Source organism: Catharus ustulatus, chromosome 4 (genome assembly GCF_009819885.2).
Source record: "Catharus ustulatus isolate bCatUst1 chromosome 4, bCatUst1.pri.v2, whole genome shotgun sequence".
Classification (NCBI taxonomy): Eukaryota; Metazoa; Chordata; class Aves; order Passeriformes; family Turdidae; genus Catharus; species Catharus ustulatus.
This window is the reverse complement of record NC_046224.1, coordinates 35,086,547-35,109,127: the sequence shown is the minus strand read 5'-3', so window position 1 is coordinate 35,109,127 and position 22,581 is coordinate 35,086,547. Positions and strand designations below refer to the sequence as shown.

The 22,581-nt window shown below is 42.1% G+C and overlaps 1 protein-coding gene across 4 annotated transcripts in view; it reads left to right on the top strand.

The window, feature by feature from the left end:
• The first annotated feature begins 12,271 nt into the window (after window positions 1-12,271).
• Window positions 12,272-22,581, top strand: part of TSPAN12 (tetraspanin 12) — a 42,520-nt gene continuing 32,210 nt past the window's right edge. Inside the window, exons 1-2 of one of the 4 annotated variants that reach the window (XM_033057924.2) lie at window positions 12,272-12,397; window positions 12,751-12,887. In XM_033057924.2, the coding sequence (XP_032913815.1) occupies window positions 12,822-12,887 (66 nt within the window). In that variant the 5' untranslated portion in view covers window positions 12,272-12,397; window positions 12,751-12,821. Of the gene's footprint in view, window positions 12,398-12,750; window positions 12,888-22,581 lie in introns of those variants that run through there. The other 3 variants (XM_033057925.2, XM_033057928.2, XM_033057927.2) reach the window with 3 other exon arrangements.

Genomic DNA, 22,581 nt, shown 5'->3' with positions numbered 1-22,581 from the left:
TATAAGTTCTGTTAGTTTTAAAGTGATCTCTGTAGAACCCTGCTAACCTCCTCACCTCTGGTGAGTTCTGAGGGATTTTCTGTAGAGACTCTTTAGTCTGTTCACTGGAAGGCTGAAGGCATGGATACAGACACGTGCCTTATTCAGTTAATTACTAGTAGCTATCATTTACTGCCTTACTACAGCGGTGACAAAATAGTAACAGAGAGCAGAACTCCCATATCAGGTAACATACACACACCAGCTGTCCCTTTAATCCACTGCTCTCCTCCTTTCTCATAAAACCTTTTCTTTCCATCTTAAATATAACATGTTCTTCCCTTACGAATAATAGTGTGCTTACAATGTCACATCTTAAATACCCAGGGAATTATGGAAAATTCTGTTATTATAATGGAAATAAAATACTTCATATTGATAAAAGACACACAAAAGTTTGCCATTCATGTAAGCTAGTATTTGTGCAACTTTAAGAAATGTCTTTGCATCATATACACAGGTGTTTTAGTAATAAAACACTTTTGTTCCTATCATTGTATAGAAAAAATAAAGCAAGACAGAAAGCATGTATGTACTTTTACTACATATCTTCGTAAGATAGTGTGAGGCAAATCTCTTCCAGTGGAGACTCTACTACTTAAGACTCTGCATAAATAATGGTGGACCATAAAAGGTGCGTCAATGGTGCCACACTGTGTTTTATGGAAGAAAGTTACGGTAGAAAATGGTTAGTTTGAGAGGGGACCCACGGTAGCACAGAACCTGTCACTAGGTGAGCATGGCCAGTGCTCTGTTGCTTTCAGACTGCTATCAAAGGATGCCTCCTTCACTGAATATAAATTTCACCATTTGAAAGAGCTTTCGTTTCATTATTTGCATTATAAAATTTTCTTGAAAGAAAAAAGAAAATGTACAAGATAGAGTGCTGTTCATAAAGAACATAAACTTTACTAACAATTCAGATTATTACTTTCATAAAGTTGCATCACTAAAGTTTAGTGACCAGCTGTCAGAACTAACAAAACATTCTTAAACCTTCATGCTCTCAGGTTTAGAAAACAATAACAAACAATGGTGAGAAAATGTCAAAGTTTAAGAGTAGTACATGTAGCTGGTAAATATATAGGTGATATTTAAGACTGACAATAGCATGAAAAAACACCAACACAACTGTAAATAATCAGAACACATTTAAACTAGGAGCACATCAAACATAACTCCCATTTTTGTTGTTCAGCCACCTAAATTTTTATTTTATTATTTGGACAGTGGGGAAGGTTTCTTATTTCCTGTGTAGCTAAGTAAAGTAAGTTCTTAACGCCTTATATATAATGGTTTGAAAAAATCCTGCTGAGCTCCAGCTGCAACTTGATCATCTCATGGCTTCAGAGAAGACTGAAAATGGGCAGATATAGAAAGAGAGGAATTTTTAGGAGGTGATTTCTATGGCATCAGGTGGTAGAAGCAAAGTTTTACTGAGGAGTGCTTACTGGAAAGTTAAAGAATTATCTGACCTTCTGAAAAAATAAAGACAGAGAACATAAGAACTGTCAATATGAGAAATAAAAGAAGAATGGAGAAGGATACAATGAGGATCCCTAAGCTGCTGTAAGATTTGTCTAGCAGAATTCAGGATACAGAAAATGAAAGGAAATTGTTGATGATAACATTGGGGGAAGAAAAAAAATACATTTATAGGTACAAAAGAGAAGAGGGGAAACATGGCACAGAGTAACACAAATAGCCATGAAAGAAGACTGAAAGAGAGTACTGAGAAGTCATGGTCACTCATGAAAGGCCAACATAAAGCCAGTAAATATGTTGGAAACAGTGGTGGCTGGTCAAAAATAGTTTGGATAATCATCTCCTAGGCTGATCAGAATTTTAATTAAGATAAAATTAAACTGAATGGTTATTTTGGCAAGAAATGAAATTACTAGCTTTAACATGTTTTTTCAGATTTTTTTTCTGAAGTGACTCCTTTCTTCCTTCATCATTAAAAAATTAAAATTTATTATTCCACTGTTGAAATTGTACTATACTTCTCTTTACCTCTAGTCATCTCAAAATTTGTTGCCAGAGAAGCTTTTCGTCTCAAGAAAATGTTCTGTGCTTATCTTGGCTTGCTAATAGTCAAACATAACATCTGGCATTAGATTTTGACTCATTAATTCATAGAGACATATAAAAAAATTTCATTGTCCTGTAGTTAGTTACTATTAAGGAAATGGATGTTACAGGCAATAGAGACTGTTTTTTGAAAACAGAGTTGAACATTCTGCAATTAAAACTGCCATCCCAAGTTCCTGAAACTGAAAAGTGTATTCTTGGTGGTCAGTGCAAGGCTGTGGCCAGCACTAATCATTGTAGCACCAATACAAAGAAGATGTTGTTATGATGAGACACAGATTAAGTTCTTTTTGCTTATCTCCCAGATCCTGTAACTCCTTGTAAATCCAAGATGTCCCCAGAAGTGTCCCCAAAAGGTCTATTACTATTTTAATCAGTTTTATGTCTAAAATACTGCTGCATGTAAAATTTTAATGTCTTACTGGATTGAATTAAATATTTTTCAATAATTAGGAAGCATGAATACCAGTCTAGGTATTTAGATGCTGAGAAACCTGAAAATGAATTCTAACTTGGAAAACAGATTGACTTCTTTTTCATTTTTTAAGAAAAAAAAAAGGAAAAGGAAAACACAGGCTAAAAAGATTACCTGGGGCAGGTCTCATTTGCAAAAATAGCAGCAATACAAACATGTATTACATAAAAGCCAAAGTAATTAATATCTGTACTGCAAAGTGCATAAAGAAAGTAGTTCATACACAGTAAGAACTATAGCTATTAAACTAGCCTATTAATCTGTAAAGCAAATTTTGTGATCAGTTAGCAATTTTTCAGTCTCGAATAAGACATTTTATGGGAGTCTAATTAGATTTGTGTGTCAGCTCTGGGAATACCACTGTGTGCGCTTTTTTCTACTGCTTTATAGGCCATAACAAGTTGTTCCCAGAACACTTAATAGACAAGTCACATTTTCATTATTCACTGGAGCCTTGAGTACATTTAGGACACGTCCTGCAGAGCTGTTCATTGTAGTGGTTCAAGGACACCTAGTGCTGTGGAACAAATGCTTTATTTACAAATACAGATTTGATGAGTTTCTGAAGTGCAGTAAGATATCCTTTGATCCTGAAAGAGTTGATACGTACTAGTGTGGTGCAAACAGAGAAGACAATTCAAATTAAAACATCTCATAGCTATCAAAAGCATCCCGGTGATGTAGCAGTGAAATAAGTGTTCTTTGATAAGAAATCCCCTGGGACTGTAATTCCATTTTAATATCTACCATGGAAAATAATGGATAAATGACAGCAGGTAAGTGTCCAAGTCACTGATACATTAGCTCACACTGGACAATTCTCTTTAATAATGGTATTCTAGTGTTGCACAAAGTTGAGCTTTAAGGCATTTGCCTCTCTAACTCTATTTTTCAGAGTTGGCCACAGAGTTGATTTACACTCATTCTAGCATTGCTGGGATGTTGCACTAAAGCTGTACAGTAGTTCTGTACCCTTGTTTGTGCCCAGTGTATCTTATGGGGTGGATGACGTAGCTGTGTCCAGCCATGTCAGTGCCAAAGGGTGGTGGCACAAGAACTGATGATGTCCTGCACCACTGAGTGGCAGGCCAGTTCTGCATCCTTATGTCTGCATTGCAGATCCAGCACCATTCCTCGGTGCCTCATCAGGGTGTTGTCCATGGGAGTAATGCATCAACATTTCAATAACACATTGTTTACATAACAAGCAGCCAATTGACCCTTGAAAAATGGGCTACATTTAGGGAAGGTAATATAAAGAGACTCTTTGTGGTGGAATTTTAACCAAAAATGCCATACATTCTCAGCTGCCTACTTAAAATTCAAAATACTTGAGAAATACAAGTACTTGAGAATATAATGAGGTTTTGTGTTCAGATGAAGCTGTACAATATTTCTGCTTATGCAGAACACTGCTTAAAAAGCGCTAGCACAGAGATGGCTCCGATTTAGGGCACAAGCAACCTACTTCAGATAACTTGCAGGAAGTAGAAGAAAATATCAAAGAAGTCAGAGTCATCCACTGTCCCGTGAAAGATCATTTCAGACTGAAATCAGCTAGTGGTCACTTGCTGACTCTCGTGATACTAGCCTAATAACTCATGTATACAGTGCTTCATATTGCAGAATTGTGAGACTGATTACAATGCGAGGGAAAAATATGCTAGTAACCCTGCTCTCACTCATCATTCTGTGGAGAAAAAAGTTTTAGCTACGATAAATACCTAAATACATTCACTTCTTCCACTTGTAAGTTCAAAGCAATTAAAACCGGACATTTGACAATTTAAGGTACTCCATAAAAGAAAATATTAATTGATAGGCATCCTTCTCCTAAAGTCTTGCCATGCCTTTTATATTTTTTTTGTGTAGATAAACATCTTGGCTGGTGTATACCTTTTTTTCTATAGAGATCCACTTATCACACATCAGAGTAAAAAAGCCATGGTAAAATCTGTGCCATGGTAAAATTTTAGCCAGACAACTTACTTTTCTTTCCTTCTATGAAGGACATCAGTCTAAAGCAGTTTTGTTTCACACTTTCTGCCAGACTTTGTAATGATAGCAAAGTAATATATAGTTCTTCATACAAGATGTCTTATTGTTTTCTTTTTCAAGCCTCAACATCCCTCTATCATTCTCCAGATTTTTAGATTCTTCTTTGTCTTACTTACTCTTAATGTGTGTTAATTTCTACTTATTTCTGTCGTTTTAGTGTCCTACTTTCACCTGCATCTTACTCAAGCCTCCAATGACAGTTTCAACAGGAATTTTCATGGGAACTATGAGGTAGCTGGGGTGGGGCTTTCAGATCCAAGGAGAAGTAAACACCATTTGTCTTAAGGCATCTCAGGTACTGTCGCTTCAGGCTTTGCCATCAGAAGACTTTGGTGTAAGTGATTCGTGGTTTCAGCCAGGACAGGGTCAAATTTTTGCACTAGCTGGGAAGGTTCGTGGCCAGATCCTACTGTTATTCCATACCACCCCAAGTCATTGCCAGGGGCAGGGTAAAGGGACTCTTGCTTCCCAGGAGAAGGAGGTTCCTTTCTCTAGGTGGAGAAAACATGGCAGATGGATGGAATGGTTCAGTATTTGTTTATTGTTGGGGATTTCTCTGTGTGTTTGTTTCTTATACTTTTTGTTATTAATATTGTTATGGTTACTGTTCATTTTCTTATCTCATTGCTGTTTGCAGTAAATTGTTCTTATCTCAACCTGTGATCTTTGTCTTTTGAACCTGCTATTGGGGCAGAGGGAGAGGAGCAGCATATGGACTTCTGAGGGGGAAGTACTAAACTGGAGAATAACTTTCCTAAACCATGACAGCGATCCAAGAAACAGCCTCACCTCAGACATTTTTTTATATGTATCCTGGATAACAACGCAGAGAAGAATCTGGAGAAGCTACTGCAACAAAAAAGGCAAAACAGTTTTAGCAGTAGAGGACATGTAGAATAGGAGAAGGAAAAAAGTGGAGATTAAAACTAGGACAAGGAGAAAAAGGAAGAATGTGAAACAAATTAAAAGACGGGGAAGATTTATCCCTCCTTGTGAGGCTGCAAGAAAACTGATGATTACTTAAATAACACAGGATTTGATTTCATCACAACTAGTAAGTTCTCTGCTAATTCTTAATCAGACTTGAGCTCTGAGTCCTGCTAGCTCTGAATCCCAGTGTAGTTAGATGGAACAATAAGGTGTAACAGGTGACCGAAAGGCAGCTATGTGCAGAGCAGCATATTCACCTCATCTGGCAAGAGACTTTATAAAAATGTATTTCATATGCACATTCCCAAAGAAAAACTGCCCTAGGAGGTAATTTATTGAACACTGAAAAATAAGGAAGTGTCAGAGTTAAAGATGTTGGCGAATCTTTATTCCCTTATTAAATTAAGACACCAGCTTTAGTTATACAGTCATACACATTTTTTCTCCTTGACCCCTGCTTCATTATGTGCAATGAATAAGCTTTTTAGCATGTTCTTTTAGCCTCATTCAGCATGAGGTCTGTATACTTTCCACTATTAAGTGTTTTAGCTGTTAGGATAGCCATGCATTTCCTGCTGGCTTGTTTTGTGACTCTCATAGCACACGTGTTTCATGAACATTCCTCCCCATTTCTCTGAAAGAACAGAGTTTTATCTCTTCCCTACAGCTGGGAAATGCAAGCTGTACGAGTATCTGAGAATTCAAGCTAATCCATCTGAATAGTTCACAATGAGTTACATTTCATATTTTTAAAGGGCAGTTCCCAGTAGCTTCAGATATAGTCGTGAATGTTTAGCATTTCTCTGAATCAGCTTGTAAGATCTCAAGCTGGCCAATGAAAAGAGAGGACAAAATAACAGGCTGGGAAAAATGTGATTAAAGAAAGTTGCCACACAGGAACTTCGCAGTGGAGACTGACTACAGTACTCTCCAGTGATGGGATCTCCTTTGTATTTCCCTACAGCACCAGGGCTCTATGATAAGAAGTGTCAGCAACCTTGATAACTAGCAGTGCTGTTGACACATCACTGATAATAATGTGCTCTTTGCTCATGTAAAATACCATGTTGTGCCTGAAAAGGAAGTGTGGACTATAATCTACAGGACTCTGAAGATTGCTGGTAAGAAACTGAAATTTAGGAGTCTTCAGAGGTGGGCCTATGCAAAACCCATGGCAAGGTCCTGCACCTGGATTGGGGAAATAAATCACAAGCAGGCTGGGAAGAGAATTAATTGAGAGCAGCCCTGAGAAGAGGGACTTTGGGATGCTGGTGGCATCATAAGGAGTATGGGCAGCAGGTTGAGGGAGGGAGGGAATTCTTCCTGTCTACTATGCTCTGGTGAGACCCCATCCATAGTATCTTATACAGACCTGGGGTCTCCAGTATAAGGACACTTATTTGCCCTGTCACTGCTGCTGCTGTTAAGCAAGAAGGAGGACATTGCTCCCCAGTCAAAGTGTGACCATGAGGAGATTCTAGAGGGATACTGATGGCCAGCACAGGAGAAAGAAAGGAAATAGGCAACACCGGTTTAGACAGTACCTAGGTTTGAAGGGACCTAGGTTTGAAGGGACCAGCTATGAGGTCAGACCATGTTGCTCAGGGATATATTAATCTACATCCCAGAAAAAAACCTGCTGAGGTGTTATTTCAATTCAGAGAGCCTAAGAAAGTTGCTGAGCTAGAAAGCAGGGAAGACCATTTTCAAGAGCCCTTTAAATCAAAGTGTTTTCAAGACTATGGTTTTAATTACTTAATCTTGCTAATCTGTATTTTATTAATTTCAAGTGCTGCCTTATTCCAGACTGTTATTTAAATGTTCAATTAAAACCAAGCTCTAGAGACAGGAAAAAGTTGATGCCTTTTGATGTCTTTGTTTCAAAAGAAAGAAGGGAACTTTTACCTCATGGTAGCAATGCTGAGTTCTGTTACAAACGTGCATTTACAAGACATGACTATTTCTGAACCAACTAGAACACCTTCCATTTTAAAGATGACTGTGTATCTGATAATTTTGTTCCTAAACAAACCTCCATCCTGCCCTTGACATTAAACCTGTCATTAGAGAAGCATATTCATTGGGCAGACAGTCATAACCAGTGCTGATGACCAGACAAGAACCAAGTTTAAAAGCCAGGTAAACCAGACGCCAGAGAATTTAAGAAAGGTACCAAGCAAAGAGCTGGAGAAGAGAAACATAGAGATAAGGGTTCTAGAGAAAACAGCTCAAGGAACAAAGGGAAGGAAATGAAGTAAGTCTGAATCTAGGCTAAAGAGCAGACAGATCTGGAGCAAAGCTGAGAAAGAGCTAAGCTAAGCACATAGGACCAAAAGTACAGAATACCATCATAATAAAGTAAAAGACTGAGAAAACAAGACCAAGTGATGAGATGCCTGCCTGAGACACTGAAAAGCCACCAGCTACCTTCAGAAATCCATCCTGAGTTCAGTGGTGGCACAGTTAGTCACACAAATTTCCCATTACAGACAGAGGTCAGTTATAGAACTTGTCTGCCCAGACTATACCTGGCAGGGACTTGGAATTAAAAAGCTGTTTGTAAAAAGGAATGACTTAAGTATCCTTGAAACTTCACAAACACCATGGAAATTAAAGGCAGCACAGAATTTTCTCATCTAACAAACAATGTGGCAGGAAAAAAAAATTAACTCATTTAAGAACTGCCATGGTGCTCCCAAAGACATTTCTAGCTTTTACTAAAATCTTGGAAATAAATCTGTCCATGAACAATTTGTTAATTGGAGTAGACCAAGTAGAGCAGATACATCACAGAATTAAAAAGAATATGTGCCAAAGCACATCCATGTTTATGTCCCTCCATTCACTGCTCATCTGAGTAAATTTAAATGTTATGGTGGCACATAAAAGGTCATTATTTAACTAATCCCTTTTTCAGTGATGAAGTTTCCTGCCAAATATTAACAGGTAATTATCAGCTACAAATTTGCATGCATGCCTAATGCTATTCCAATTGATCACATAGTTTAAATTAAAGACACTTTCAGCCATGTGCTGAAAGTCTTTAATATCCACTGCTGTTTTATTCAGGTTTCCTGATGAGGAAGAGCTTACAAAACCATACTGTTGTAGTCATGCACACTAAATGTCTGTCAAACCACACTCTTCTAATAGCTTTTGAACCTGCTGGCTAATTTCAAGCACATTTGACAAAAAGGAGCTAACTTGCAGATATTAAGTTTCTATACATCAAATTGAAATAGGCAGATAAGCAGAGGAAAGACGTTATTTGAGTTAATTGCATTTCCATCCCCCTCTTCTGTCATTGGTGAAAAGACTGTATCATGAACATTTTATTTAAGTCTAGAGAATTCATATTAGAAAGCTGTTGTGGTTGCCCTGTGACAGAAAAGAAAGCTTCTCAGATTGTAGTTTATTAGGCATTGGAGAATCCAAGCAAAAAATACCAATCCACAAGACTTTCCATGTTCATAAGTCTCTGTGCATTAAATAAGCATTACTTGCTAACTGCAAACACATATTTCAAAAACTTAAAAAGAGCTTCACCATTACACTTCTGTTTGTAAAAAATACTCTCTTGTCTTGCCCTAAATAAACAGGTTACTCTTTAGAATGTATGGGAACTGCCTGTGTATTTCTTTCCCAGTGCTGACATCATGGAAATAGCTCAAAGTTTGACAGCCTGGTAGAAAGCAGTATTCCAAAGAGACCTTGCTCTTGCCCCTATAGAGTTTAGCAGACATTCATAAATAGGACCTGTTTTCTTTAGATTTTGAGCAAAATCTCTTCTGGATAGCTAATGATTTAGCTAACAACAAAATGACAGAGAAATTGTTTAACCAATTAGGGGACCCTCTTTATATTTGTGATGAAGTTGTTGCAGCAGAATAAAAGAAAAATTAGTCTGATAGTCTTATGACCAAAGACCTCAAAGAATGAAAACTCAGAGACATAAAATCTTGAAGTGCCATTTTTAGCAGTATTTTTAACATGTAAGATGTCTATGAGACTGGATTTCTTTTTCTTTAATTTCCTTATCACATTTTAAGAATAGTTTTACAGTAAGCCAAAAAATATCTGAAACCAGTAAGATAACTTCTTGTATGCTATTTTAGGTATGTTTAAAGAAAAATCACGAGTGTAAGATAACTGAATATTTTTGTAGTGCATCTTTTATAAAATTTTGCTCAAGCAATTTGCTGTCTTCCCGGGAGCAATCAACAACACAAACACAACCTAGGTTATTTTTATGTTGGTTTAGATCAGATTGGATTGTTCTTAGCCAAGGCTGGAGCTCAGTTGTAAACTGACACTGTTTTTGTAAACTGGCATAGGTTCACTGAAAATACCATACCTGTTCAAGATCTGTCTAACTGACTGTGTTCATGTGAAGTCTGTAGTAATAAAAAGAATGAATGGTATGTAAACAGCAGAATGAATGTACAATGTCACCTTTTAGCAGTATCTGTTGTAGCTCAATTTGCCTTATTTAGGTATGGAATTATCAACATTCACTAAATATTTTAAATGTGCATACTACACTTCCCAGATAGGCTCATGATTTCACAGAGGATCAAAATAGCAAAAAAAGCTTAGCAAATTTCAAGGAGAAAAATCTTCACACACTTCTGCAATATTCTTAACTATTTTCAACTTTACTACAATTTTAACTTCTATAAATTTGTCATAAAATCCCTGTTGCATGGGATTTTATGTCCTTCCGTGTCCACTTAACTTTATTTTTAAGGAGGAGCAAGTACACCTAAAGAGTCCATCTGCCCCAGTTCACCACGAATGGCATGAAACAGTGAAATTAAAACTGCATTAAGATTCCACCAGCAGCTTTAGTGATAAGCATTTGAATATATGGACTTTGTGTGTTTTTTCCCAAGGCATTTTTTCTTCAGGGAACAGATTTTTCTTTGGCCTCACAAGAGCTAGATTTTATCCATTACATCCTTTTCCTCTTTCTCAGCTTTAACTAGCAGTTGTTAAAACAATCTTTATATATCATGAACTCAAGAGTATTTTCCTGTTCTAGTTAAGAAATATTTTTCAGTATATTTTCTTCTAATTTTTGTGATGGTGGCACTGCAACAACTGCAACACCTTTATATGTATTTATGGAATTTGTTACTAATCTGCATGTAACTTTGAGTTTTAAACTATAATTGTGAGTTTTGAAATATGTATGTGTATGTATATATATGTATATGCACACACAAACACGTTGTAACAATACAGATATCAGTAAAAATTAAATAGAGTAGGTTTAGACTGGATATTGGGGAAAGAAATCATTACTGTGAGGGTGGTGAAGCACTGGAACAGGCTGCCCAGAGAAGCTGTGAAGTGCCATCCCTGCAGGTGTTCAAGGCTGGGCTGGATGGAGCTCTGAGCAACCTGGTGAAAGGTGTTCGCTGCAGAGGGGCAGAACACCTTTCAGAGGGTGCTGGAATTACATGAGCTGCAAGGTCCCAACTCATCCTGTGATTCTACAGAATTCCTACCCTGATCACCAAATACACACACACACTAATGGATTTCAGAGGAAGGATGACTTTTTTCAGCTCAGTTGTGTCATCTGCAAGTTTCACGCACATTATAGGGCAAGTCAACAGCCGTTTGTCCTAAATAATAACTACAGATTTTGACCATTTCTGGAATAATATGTCTCCAATATGGTTACTTTTCTGAATTTGCTGTTTAGCAGTGGACTGCTCAACACTGCTGGGAGTGGGTGCTGGGCTGTTAATGACCAGATTCAGGTTCGATGTTGGCACAACTTAATTTCTGGCGCAGATGCTGGAACGTTGCAAGATGCCTGTGAAACACTGCAAACGTGGCATTTGCCACCCTGGCCCAAAGCATCATTTAACTCCAGTCAGCCCATTGCTTAACATCTCTCCTGAAAGAAAAAAGGCCACCAACTCCGAAGCCCCGGCACAACGAGGATACCGGGCTCAATCGTATGTGCCGGGGGCACACAGCCCAGCCGGGCACACTGCCCAGCCGGGGCCACACTGCCCAGCCGGGGGCACACAGCCCAGCCGGGGGCACACTGCCCAGCCGAGGCGACACAGCCCAACCGGGGGCACACAGCCCAGCCGGGGGCACACAGCCCAGCCGAGGGCACACTGCCCAGCCGAGGGCACACTGCCCAGCCCGGGGGCACACTGCCCAGCCGGGGGCACACAGCCCAGCCGGGGGCACACAGCCCAGCCAAGGGGACACTGCCCTGCCCGGGGGCACACAGCCCAGCCCGAGGGCACACAGCCTTGCCCGGGGGCACACAGCCCAGCCGGGGGCACACAGCCCAGCCGAGGGGACACTGCCCAGCCGAGGGGACACTGCCCAGCCGGGGGCACAGTGCCCAGCTGAGGGGACACAGCCCAGCCGAGGGCACACTGCCCAGCCCAGGTGCACACAGCCCAACCCGGGGGCACACTGCCCAGCCCAGGTGCACACAGCCCAACCGGGGACACACAGCCCAACCGGGGGCACACAGCCCAGCGGAGGGCACACAGCCCTGCCGGGGCTGCCCGCTGGGATGGCTCTGGCGGCGGCGCTAGGACCGCGCGGGCCGCGGCGCATGCGCGGGGTGCGGGTGCCGCGGGCTGGCGGAGCGCTGCGGGCGGGGCGCAGGGGCCGGGGCAGCCGCGGGGCCGGGCCGGACTTTCCCCGGGACCGGGCCTTCCCCTGTGCCCGCTGCAGGGCATGGGCGCCGCGGCTTCGGGCTGCGCTGCCGCGCCCCGGCCCCATGAGTCCTCGCCGGAGCAAGTGAGTGCAGGAGGCGTCCGGGCGGTAAGTGGCCGCTGTCTGTCCCACGGCCGGCCGCCCTCCCTCTGCAGGGCAGCGCGTCCATCCTGAGCTGAGAGGGAGCTGGCGTCCTTGGGCCGTGCCTCTGCTGCTCTCAGCTCAGCTCCGTTGTGCCGCTGAGGTAGCCCGCGGCTTCTCCCTGCCCCCGAATTTATTATTTTTACGAGAACAGCTCGCTCCTCGCTGTCTCCGGGCGGGGCGGCAGGGGAAGGGAGGCTGCCGGGGGTCTCCGCGGGGCGCGGCCGGTCCGGGCTCGGCGCGGCTCCGCCGCCTCCACCTGCGCGCTGGTCGCTCTGTAAGGCGGACTCGCCCACCCCTCTCCCCCTCTTGCCCTGCAGGGCGCCGGCGGCCCGGCCTCGGGAGGGAGGATGTGGTGAGAGGATGGGGCTGTGTCCCGCGGCGGCTCGCCATGGCCAGGGAGGACTCGGTGAAGTGCCTGCGCTGCCTGCTCTACGCCCTCAACCTGCTCTTCTGGGTGAGTGAGCCCGCGGGGCAGGTGCCGGCCCCGAGGCGCAGGGCGGCACGGCCGCGGGCTGTCCGCGCTGCCCAGGGGCCGGAGGTGCCGCCCTGGAGCCCCTGGGCCCATGCCAGGCAGCTCCCGCAAGTACATTTTAGTGGGGGGAAATGCCTTTAGAAACTAGTGGGAAGTAAAATTGAATTAGGCTTACTTGTGGGAATGTGTATACCTGTAATACATAAATGGGGAATATTCTCGGGTGGCTTCTTGGCTGGGTGAGTTTTAGAGCATCCTGTGACCCAAGATGAACTCCAGGCTCTTGCAGGTATTTGAATAGTCTTCCCAGAGTAAAATTTTGTTCATTTAGTGGACGGATCCTTCTCTTGTTATGAGGATTTCAGTCAAAGGTATATTTATGGCATCAGGGTTTCTAACTTTCAGCATAAGTGGGTGTGATCAACTCTTGTTCCTTAAACTTTTGAAGTTCTGAAGAAACAGCAGGAGGGATATTTTCAGAGTCCTCATTCATTTGCAAGGAGTGAAATCTATTTCACCTGAATAAATGAGATTTCTGTATGGTAATGGTAAGACTATAAAAGGGATGACATTGCACACCTGTTTATAAAAGCTGGCTCCTGAGGTGCTGTATGATGCAGGCATAATACATGGGCTGGGACCAAACCTAGTTTATATTTGGTTGGGTTTTTTTTCAGCCTGAATCCAGCTCTGGGATCCCCAACACAGGAAGGACATTGACCTGTTGGTGTGGGGAGGGCCACTAAGATGGTTAGAATGGTAGAATACATCTGTGAGGAAAGGCAGAGAGGACTGGGATTTTTCCACCTGGAAAAGAGAAGGATTTAGGGTGACCTATACATGACCTTCCAGTACCTGAAGGAAGCCTACAAGGAAAATGGAGGAGGCGTATTTACTAGACCATGTAGAGCTCAGGACAAGGGGGAATGGCTTCAAACTGAAAGAGAGTAGCTTTACATTACATATTATAAAGGAAGAAATTCTTACTGTGGTACCAGTGAGTCACTGAAACAGGTTGCCCAGAGAAATTTTGTCTGCTTTATCCCTGGAAGCGTTCAAGCTTTGTGTGACTTATTGTAGTAAAAGATGTCCCTGGCCATGGCAGGGACTTTGGAATTGAGATGAAGTCCCATGATTACTGAAAACTAAGTGGAAATCAGAATATGAATGAGAGAGAAAACTGTTAAATAGCATTTGGAACAGAATGGTAGTTTTTGTGCAAAAAGGATTGCTTTGTTCAAGCTGGGGGCATGAAGCCTTTGGAGTCCTGAATAAAACTACAAAAGTCAGTGGACACCTTCTGGTAAGGTTTGACTGTCATGCTCTTTAGAAGAGAACATTTGAAGTAAGCTTCAAAGTGTGTTCTGTGTGCAGCTGTCCCAGTGTGTGGGATGGGACTTCAGCATTTGTCATTGCCAGCTTGGTGAGGATAAACTAGTGCCTATGAAGTTCCTTAAGGTCACACAAGTGGCTAGTCTGATCATAAATACTGCTGAAAAACTGAAAGTGCAGATGGTGACTGCAAAGCACTGCTGTCTGCATTATTTGATTGTTCCTAGTGCCTATGGAAGCAGAGAAGTGAGAAAAGTCTTCTTCTATCCTTGTAGATTCTCCATAGTATTGCTTGTAAATGTACAGCTGTGTGCTCTGTCTGAAAATAAACTTTTTTTACTGAGCTCAGCTGATGAGCTGTGATGTACCTGTATGTGCATGAGAGGGAGGCAGGCAGGAAGTGTTGCTCATAATGCTTTCTGTCACTTTTGACCTAAAGTCTGCTTAGCTGTAAATAATCCATAAACAATCAGCTGAAAGCCCATGTCTCTGTTATAGTGGTTCATCCTGTTTTATAATGAACCAGTAAATCTACTGCCTTTACTTGCTCCAGAAAAACACTGGTTTTGTGGAAGTGAGTGGATTGGTACTTCAGGACCTGCAGCTTGCAGAAAGCCTTTCTTCTTACAAGATGGAAATAAATTTGTTGCCAGTACTCTTAACTGTTGTTACTTAAGTGACTGATGCTGGTCATAGACCTGATGATGCCCTTTCTGGGAGCTTTTTCCATAGTCAAGTGAAGTGTGCATCTGACTGCAAGATGTCTCTTTCATAGCAGTGGAAGGATGCCAGGACATCTTCAGTCTTTTGATTTTTTTTTTTTTTGGCAGTGTTTTTTTGTGAACGTCCTGGACAAGGAATATCCTTCAGACTAAATCCTATAGTTAACATTTGGTTTTTTTCTTCTGCAATCCTCATGTATGTATAAGTGGGCATCACTTCTTAGCTTAATTTGCAAGACTGAGGGGTCCAACTTGATTCTGTGTTCTGTAACACTATTTCTAGTATATTAAATTCTGGACAGCCTAATAAAAGAGAAGATCTCCAAAAATGCATTATTTGGTGTTTTGTGGTCAAGGCTTAATGCTTAGCTAAGCAGCCTATCTTAGTGGTTCTTGAGGGAAGATGTGCTCCTACTGCTTCCTATTTTTCTGTTCTTAGGGACAGTACTGGTCTTTGTTGTATCTAGATTGTGTGTGTGTTGGGACTTGTAGAAATTTAGTTTTGATAGCTTTACAAATATATTTTATGCAGTTTATGAGACTGCAGGGTTTTTCCTTCTGATGGGGAAGGAAAAACCCTTTCTTTTACTGGTTTGGCAAACTCCTGACACTGTCCTAGCTCAGTAGCAGTCCTGGGTGTAACATGAGTATCCTCAATCATTTTGAGCACTGTATAAAGTGTCCTCACAGAATCCCTCTTTGCCACAGTTTGCTGTGCTGCCATTGTTCTGTATTTTGCTGTGGTTGTTTTCCTAGTCAAACTACCTTTGCAAGCATTTATACTAGGCAGATCTTCAGGCACAAAACGTGGTCAGCCTGTAGTAATGGTGTAGACTGGAGTGCAAGTATCCCCTGTGGGTTGTGCTAGAACAGGAATACAGGGATGAATACAGGGAAAATTCAGCCTTCTGGCTGCTTACAATAGTAGGTATTAAGCAAAACAGTAGTTTTGAGATGTACAGTCTATTGTCCTTTGCCACTTAGCCATGTATTTTCTTTTAAAAAAGTTACTAAAAGTTGAAATAGATGAACTAGGTAGTGATAGTAAATGCAACTAAAAGCAACACAATAATTTTACCAATTTTCTCAATTTTTTTAAGAAAAGCGAAGTATTATGTGGCAGGAAGAGTACATGGAAAAAGTCTATATGGACTTTCTATATTGAGAAAACTAACAACTTTTTTTTTGTTGTTGTTTTCCTGGTGAGCAAGTGAGGCAGGAGCAGCTGCTGTTGCGTTGCAAGTAATTGAGGATGACTGTACTGTAGTGCTGCAGACAAATCAAGGTTGTAAGTTGCAGTTGACTGTGTCACAGGTGGTAAGGATCTCTTAACTACTGATTAATAGTGTCAGTGGATGTTGAGCCAAGACAGCAATCTTGCCACTTTTCTTTCACCTCACAAGGGTTTTTTTGCCTATTGATAGGCCATTTCTGTTGAACAGTGTTTAAGATTTCCTTCAGCAGCACCATCTGATTTCACTTGTGTGATTGCAGCCAATAAACACTTCTGGCAGATAGTGGAAATTGTTTGCATCTATCTTGAGCTTGTGTTTGTGGACAAAGTTAAAAAAAATCACATAAAATGAAAGTGGAGCAAGTTTTCCATTAGTTTTCCATTTGAGTACTTTGCTCACGTAAGTGTTCTACCTTTGCCTGTGTGTACTAATTGAGAACTCAGAGCAAGTGAATATGAGTGTTGTGCTAGGAAGTAACTAAAGGTGGTTGGAAGCAGTGATATTTTATTTCTTGTTTTCTCCAACTTCAAATGCATGTGTTGAATCTTGTAATTTTTTTGCTTTATTTTTCAAGTTTGTTGTGACATGAGAAAGAATTCAGTCTATCTTGCCTTCTGTGAAAACAGATTCTGCATAGAGGTTGTTTCTCTTGTGTTTTGAATTCCACTCTTGTTGGTGGGATTTGTGGATACTTTGAATGAAAAGTTTGGGTCAATGTTTTAAGTGGCAAATGATACCCGTTGAAATGAGCACTGCCTGGCCAGGTACCTGTAGCACTGTAAAAACTGTGTTTTAGGCTAATATACAGTAATTTCACGACTATAAGGCGCACCTTTTTGACTAAAATTTTGGGCCGAACCCAGACGTGCGCCCTGTAGTCCGGTGCGCCTTATATATGGATAAAGTTCGGAAATTTGCCAACCCGGAAGTGTGAGCTGTGAGCCGGCAGGGCTGCGGCAGCCGGGTGCAGGCGGAGCCGCGGCTGCCGGGCAGAGGCGGGGCCTCAGCCAGCAACTGCGCAGGGGGAGCCAGCGGCGGATCCTTGCTGAAAAAAAACGTGCACCTTATAGTCCAGTGCGCCTTATAGTAGTGGAATTACTTTACTCTGATTTTAGAAACTGCTGTTTAGACATGTGTAATTAAAAACTGATTTTCTTCGCATTTTTTGTATAAAGAAAATAATTGTGGCTTCTGTGGGAATATGCTACCTTTTTGAAGGAAGGCTTTCAACAGAGGAAACTATAGGAGGAGTTTTAAGGGACTAGAAGTATTTTTAATTCTGGTATTTGAGAAATCTCTTACTTTTTTGTGTCTTTAGGCTGTAGTATTTATACATCATCTTTACATTAGCAGACTATGTCCTAACAAAGTAGAGTTCAACCATAAGTCAACTTTGTGTCTACCTCTATATAACCATTTATTCCAAGTATCTTTGTAGATGATATGGCTCACCGCGAGTGGCATATCAGTTGTGAATTGCTGAATGAGTTTCTGGGAAACTGTCCTGAAATAAAGTGGCTTAATGTGCTAACAGAAAGGGAAAAAAAGAAACCCAGACCCCACCCAAATGTTAGAAATTGTATTAATATACTTTTTAATTGGCATTGGGAAAGAAGTGAACCACAGACACTTTTTTGGTAATACCCACCATTAACTCTGTGGAACACATTACATCAACTTGGAGGATGAATCACAAACCTGTGCTGACAAGATTTGAGCCCATGGCTGAGGGAGAAGGAAAAATTTCAAGCTATGTGCTTACACTGGTACACCACAATCTGGAGCAAACTGGAAGGGTATATCCAGCATGTAGGTACTTGTATATTTTTTCTTTCTTTAAATTCACATCTTTGTTTGTAGAAGGTAGCTATCCAGTGATTAATGAATCTCCAGTACCCTGTGCCCAGTATGCTTCTGTACCCTGAAGATTCTCTATCACCTCGAGTCTGTGGTAGGCTCTAGATAAGGCTCATAGGAATATAACAATTTTTAAAGTATCTTCTAATTTTGTGTATTTTTATAGGAATATGTGATTTTAAATAAAAATGTAGGTTCATTTTCATGATCTTTGTATGCTCATGGGTATTCATGTGTAAAACAGGAAAGTTAGCTATAAATGCACTAACAGCTAACATGTAGTCCTGTGGGTCATATGAAACATGTACAGTAATTTCACGAATACAAGCCGCACGGACTATAAGCCACATCGCCAGGTGGTGGCAAACATTTCGTTCTTTGTCCATAAATAAGCCGCACCTGATTATAAGCCGCTCTGTCATTTGCAGCGAGGACCCGTGTGCAACAAAGTTGCCAAATAGTAACAGAATCGCGGCATTGTGGGGTTTACTGGCTCGGCTAAGGCTGTGCAGGCTTGGCCCACTGGGGGCTGCCGACGGGGCCAGGTGGCCCAGCTCGCTGGGGCCGCTTGGTGGGGCCGCTCGGGGCCGGCTGCCGCTGCCACTGGGCTCGGTCACCACGGCCTGGCGCTGCCCCGTGGTGGCAGGCAGGGATGGAGCCCGCTGGCACCCGCGGCGGAAGACGGGGCGGAGCCCCCCCCGCTCCTGTGGCGGCAGGCGGGGGCAGGAGCCCCCTGCTTACCCCATGGGCCATGGGGATGTCAGCACAGAGCCCCCCGCCTCTCCCCCACCTGAAGGAGGGAGCTCCCCTGCCTCCCTCCCCGCCCTGCCGGCACTGAGATGGCCCCACCCACTGTGCAACACAGTAACCAATTTGTAACAATCGCGAAATCCTGGGTTTTACTGGCAGGTGCTTGGCTCGGCACCCTGGCTGGCACTTTCGGGGTTGTAAATGTCAGAAAATTATTCGCATATTAGCCGCTCCTGAGTGTAAGCCGCATTTCTGGTGTGGGAGCAGAATTTTAGTCAAAATGGTGCAGCTTGTATTCGTGAAATTACTGTACATATATACATATACGCTGAGTTTAAAAATAATTTGCTTGCATCTCTCAGATTGACTACTTTCCATGAATAAAAGCAAACTCTTAGAGAAACAAAATTAAGAGTATATTGTGTATATGTGAAGGCATATAATCTTGATGGTGATGTGTGGATTTTGATATGGTTTGGGTTACTTGTGCTGTGAGCATTGCTCTGGATTACCTGTGGTGAGCAGCACATGCCTATTCCTCCCCAAAGCAAAAGATGTTTTGACAGTGAGATGGTTACTTTTGAGGGAAAAGTGGCACAAGTTATGTCCTAACAATAAGTGCATTGCCTGTGTAGTCATAGAAAGAGTGGTTGAAAAAATACACGCACTTCTTTATCACTCTTTGCTTTTAATGTACCCTTATGCTACGCAGCCCCGAGGCTGATGTGGGTCAGACACACAGTAGAAGCGTACCTCAGCCTTGTTTGCATGCTTGGGCTCTTTCCTTCTGCTGTACTTCCTCTAGGTGCCTTGAACAGCCACCTGCTGGAAAACTGGCTCATGTTCCCCAGGAGGGTGACCTCTTAGCAGCCTGTCAGTGATCCAGCAGTTCCCTTATTGCAAAGTGTGCTAGTTCCAGCCTGTGCCAAATGTGGAGCAGGTTGCTAGCTCACTGTTGCAGCTGTGTAAGCAAACCCAGATTCAAAGTGCAAATATGAACGTGCTTCAGCTGTTTACTGATATGGGAGGAGACCAAGGCATAACCTTGTAGGAAGCTTAGCTAAAATGAAAAGTTGGAGTATCTATAGAATAAAAGGTGCTTTTTTAGGAAATAGGGAATTTTCCTTTTCTGTAGGCAATTCTTCTTCCTCTAAACACTTAAACGGTTTTGCCAGGTAATATAGAAAAACAAGGCCTCTTCCCCCCCTGCCTTTGTGTCCCTCTGTCCCAAATGTAGCTGTTTATCCATGGATCTGAGTTATCTGTGTTTGTTCAGTGATCTGAATATTGAACCTAGAAGTGAAAATCCTGTAAAAGCATTGCAGCGTACTTATGACCTTGTAGTGATGTATCCCACATGCCCCTTGGTAAGGGTAAGTCATGGCTCAGATTACACAAATCAATTTTAACAGGAAGATTTTCACAAGGTTTATTTTGTGTTTTGGGGTTTGTTTAGTTGTATTTTTCTTTTGTGTTTTTTTTTTTTAACTAAAATTACATAGTATATTCTGATGAATGTTATCATATCTTGGAAGTAATTTCCTTGTAGCCAGAAACCTTTTCATGCAAAACAGGTTGCTCTGTAGCGCTGCTAGTTTAGCCCATCTGTCAGACTAAAAATGATCGTGAGTGATTTTTGGTATGGAAGATACTTTTAATCTTTCTTCCAGTTTAATAATTTAAAAAGCCCTTTCTCAAGTTTGAGCAAAAGTAAAATGAATGTGTGAGAATGTTTGAATGAAAAGAAATTATGAGAGGGTGAACACAGGTGTGGATATAGCAAGATCAATTGTACTTCCTCCCTTAAAGACAGAAATCCATATTAATTTATTAATTGGAAATGCAGATTTATTTTCCAGTTTACATACGGCATCAGACACTCTGGGAGTAACACTTTCCAAATAATGGTTTAAAATATATACTTACAGTAATTTCACGATTACAAGCCGCACTGATTATAAGCTGCATCTTCGGGTGTCGGCAGCATTTCGTTCTTTGTCCATACGTAAGCCGCACTTGATTATAAGCTGCTCTGTTGTTCGCAGTGAGGACCCACGTGCAACAAAGTTGCCAGGTAGTAACAGAATTGTGGGATGGCGGGGTTTACTGGCTCAACTTGGGCTGTGCAGGCTCGACCCGCTCGGGGCTGCCAGCGGGGCTGAGTGGCCCAACTCGGTGCTGCCGCTCGGCGGGGCTGCTTGGGGTTGGTTGCTGCTGCCGCCAGGGTCACTTGCTCTGGCCCAGAGCTGCCCTGTGGTGGCAGGCGGGGATGGAGCCCGCCGGCACCCGCGGTGGTGGCAGGAGGGACGGAGCCCCTCCACTCCTGTGGCAGCAGCAGGCGGGAGCAGAGCCCCCTGCTTCCCCACTGGGACGCGGGGATGGCAGCATGGAGCCCCCGCCTCCCTCCCCCCACCACGCTGCCAGCCTGGAGCCTGCCTGCACTCGCCGCGCAACACAGTAACCAATTTGTATCAATCACGTAATCCCGGATTTTACTGGCAGGTGCTCGGCTCGGCACCCTGGCTGGCACTTCTGGGGTTGGAAATTTCAGAAAATTTTTCACATATTAGCCGCTCCTGAATGTAAGCCGCATTTCCGGGGTGGGAGCAAAATCTTAGTCAAAATGGTGCGGCTTATAGTCCTGAAATTACTGTAATGAATTGCGGATCATTTTATATTTTCATTTTGATGTCTAATTTATGTAAGAGAGTTCCAAAGACAATTTAATCTATGCTTGGAAACGATTATTCCTAATAGCTGAAATCTGCTGTTGGATATTGTATTTCACTTGTTTGAGAAAACCTTAACAGCTTTAGAAACTTTACATTAGAAATTCATTTGAAAATATATTATTGTGTGCATATTGCTCATATATAAAAATAGAATTTATTACCTATGTTCAATTAGTATGAAAATATATTTAAAATAGAGTATCACAGTAGGCATCATCGTGAATGCCTCAGTGTCGTGTTGATGGCTATACAACATACTGTGACAGTTCAGAATTAAACCCATAGTGACTTGTGCAGCCAGCTGCAACAAATAAACTTGTTTTACTGCACACCACCATATTATATTTACAGCACAGCAGATTGGCTGTCATCAGAGAAGCTAGAAGGCAAACTTTTTGGGGAAATGATGTTGCTGCTAATGTGAGAATTATCTTAGCAGTTTTATTTGTCAAACTCATGTTCTTTCATCTGATTGCTTGAAATAGATTTTAGCTGTATTTTGCATGCAAATTAGTTACAAAGCAATGGCTGAAGAGGGGACTGCCAGTTTTTTTTGGCCACCATTTTACTATCCTTCAAATGGACTAACAATAGCTGTAATCAGCACCTTGCTTCTGCCCATGACTTCTTGAAAATCACTTGGCAGTGAATTGCAGTGATGTGCCTGCTGATGCTTGCTGGTGGGTTTGGATGCACACCAAGGTTTTTGGGGGGGCTGTTACTGTTTCTGCCTACTGAGTGCCTGGTCTCAGTTGTACTGCTGGTGTTGATGGACTTCCTGTGTTGCTGGCTGAAGATCTGTATGTGCTCTAGGTGGTTGAAGTGGTGGGTGCCTGGAGCTTTCTTGATGTCATCTGGCACTTGAGGATGTTTAGTGCTTTTACAGGGTAGCACATCTGCACATTGAGTCAGCAGGAGGCTGTGGAGGCCAGGCGTGTGTTGTGTTCTTGTGATTCTCTTGTGGCTATGGAGCAGGTGAGCAAGAGGATTGATGGATGATGGATGGGAAACTAGAACTTGATAATATTTTGTCACTAAAATAAACATC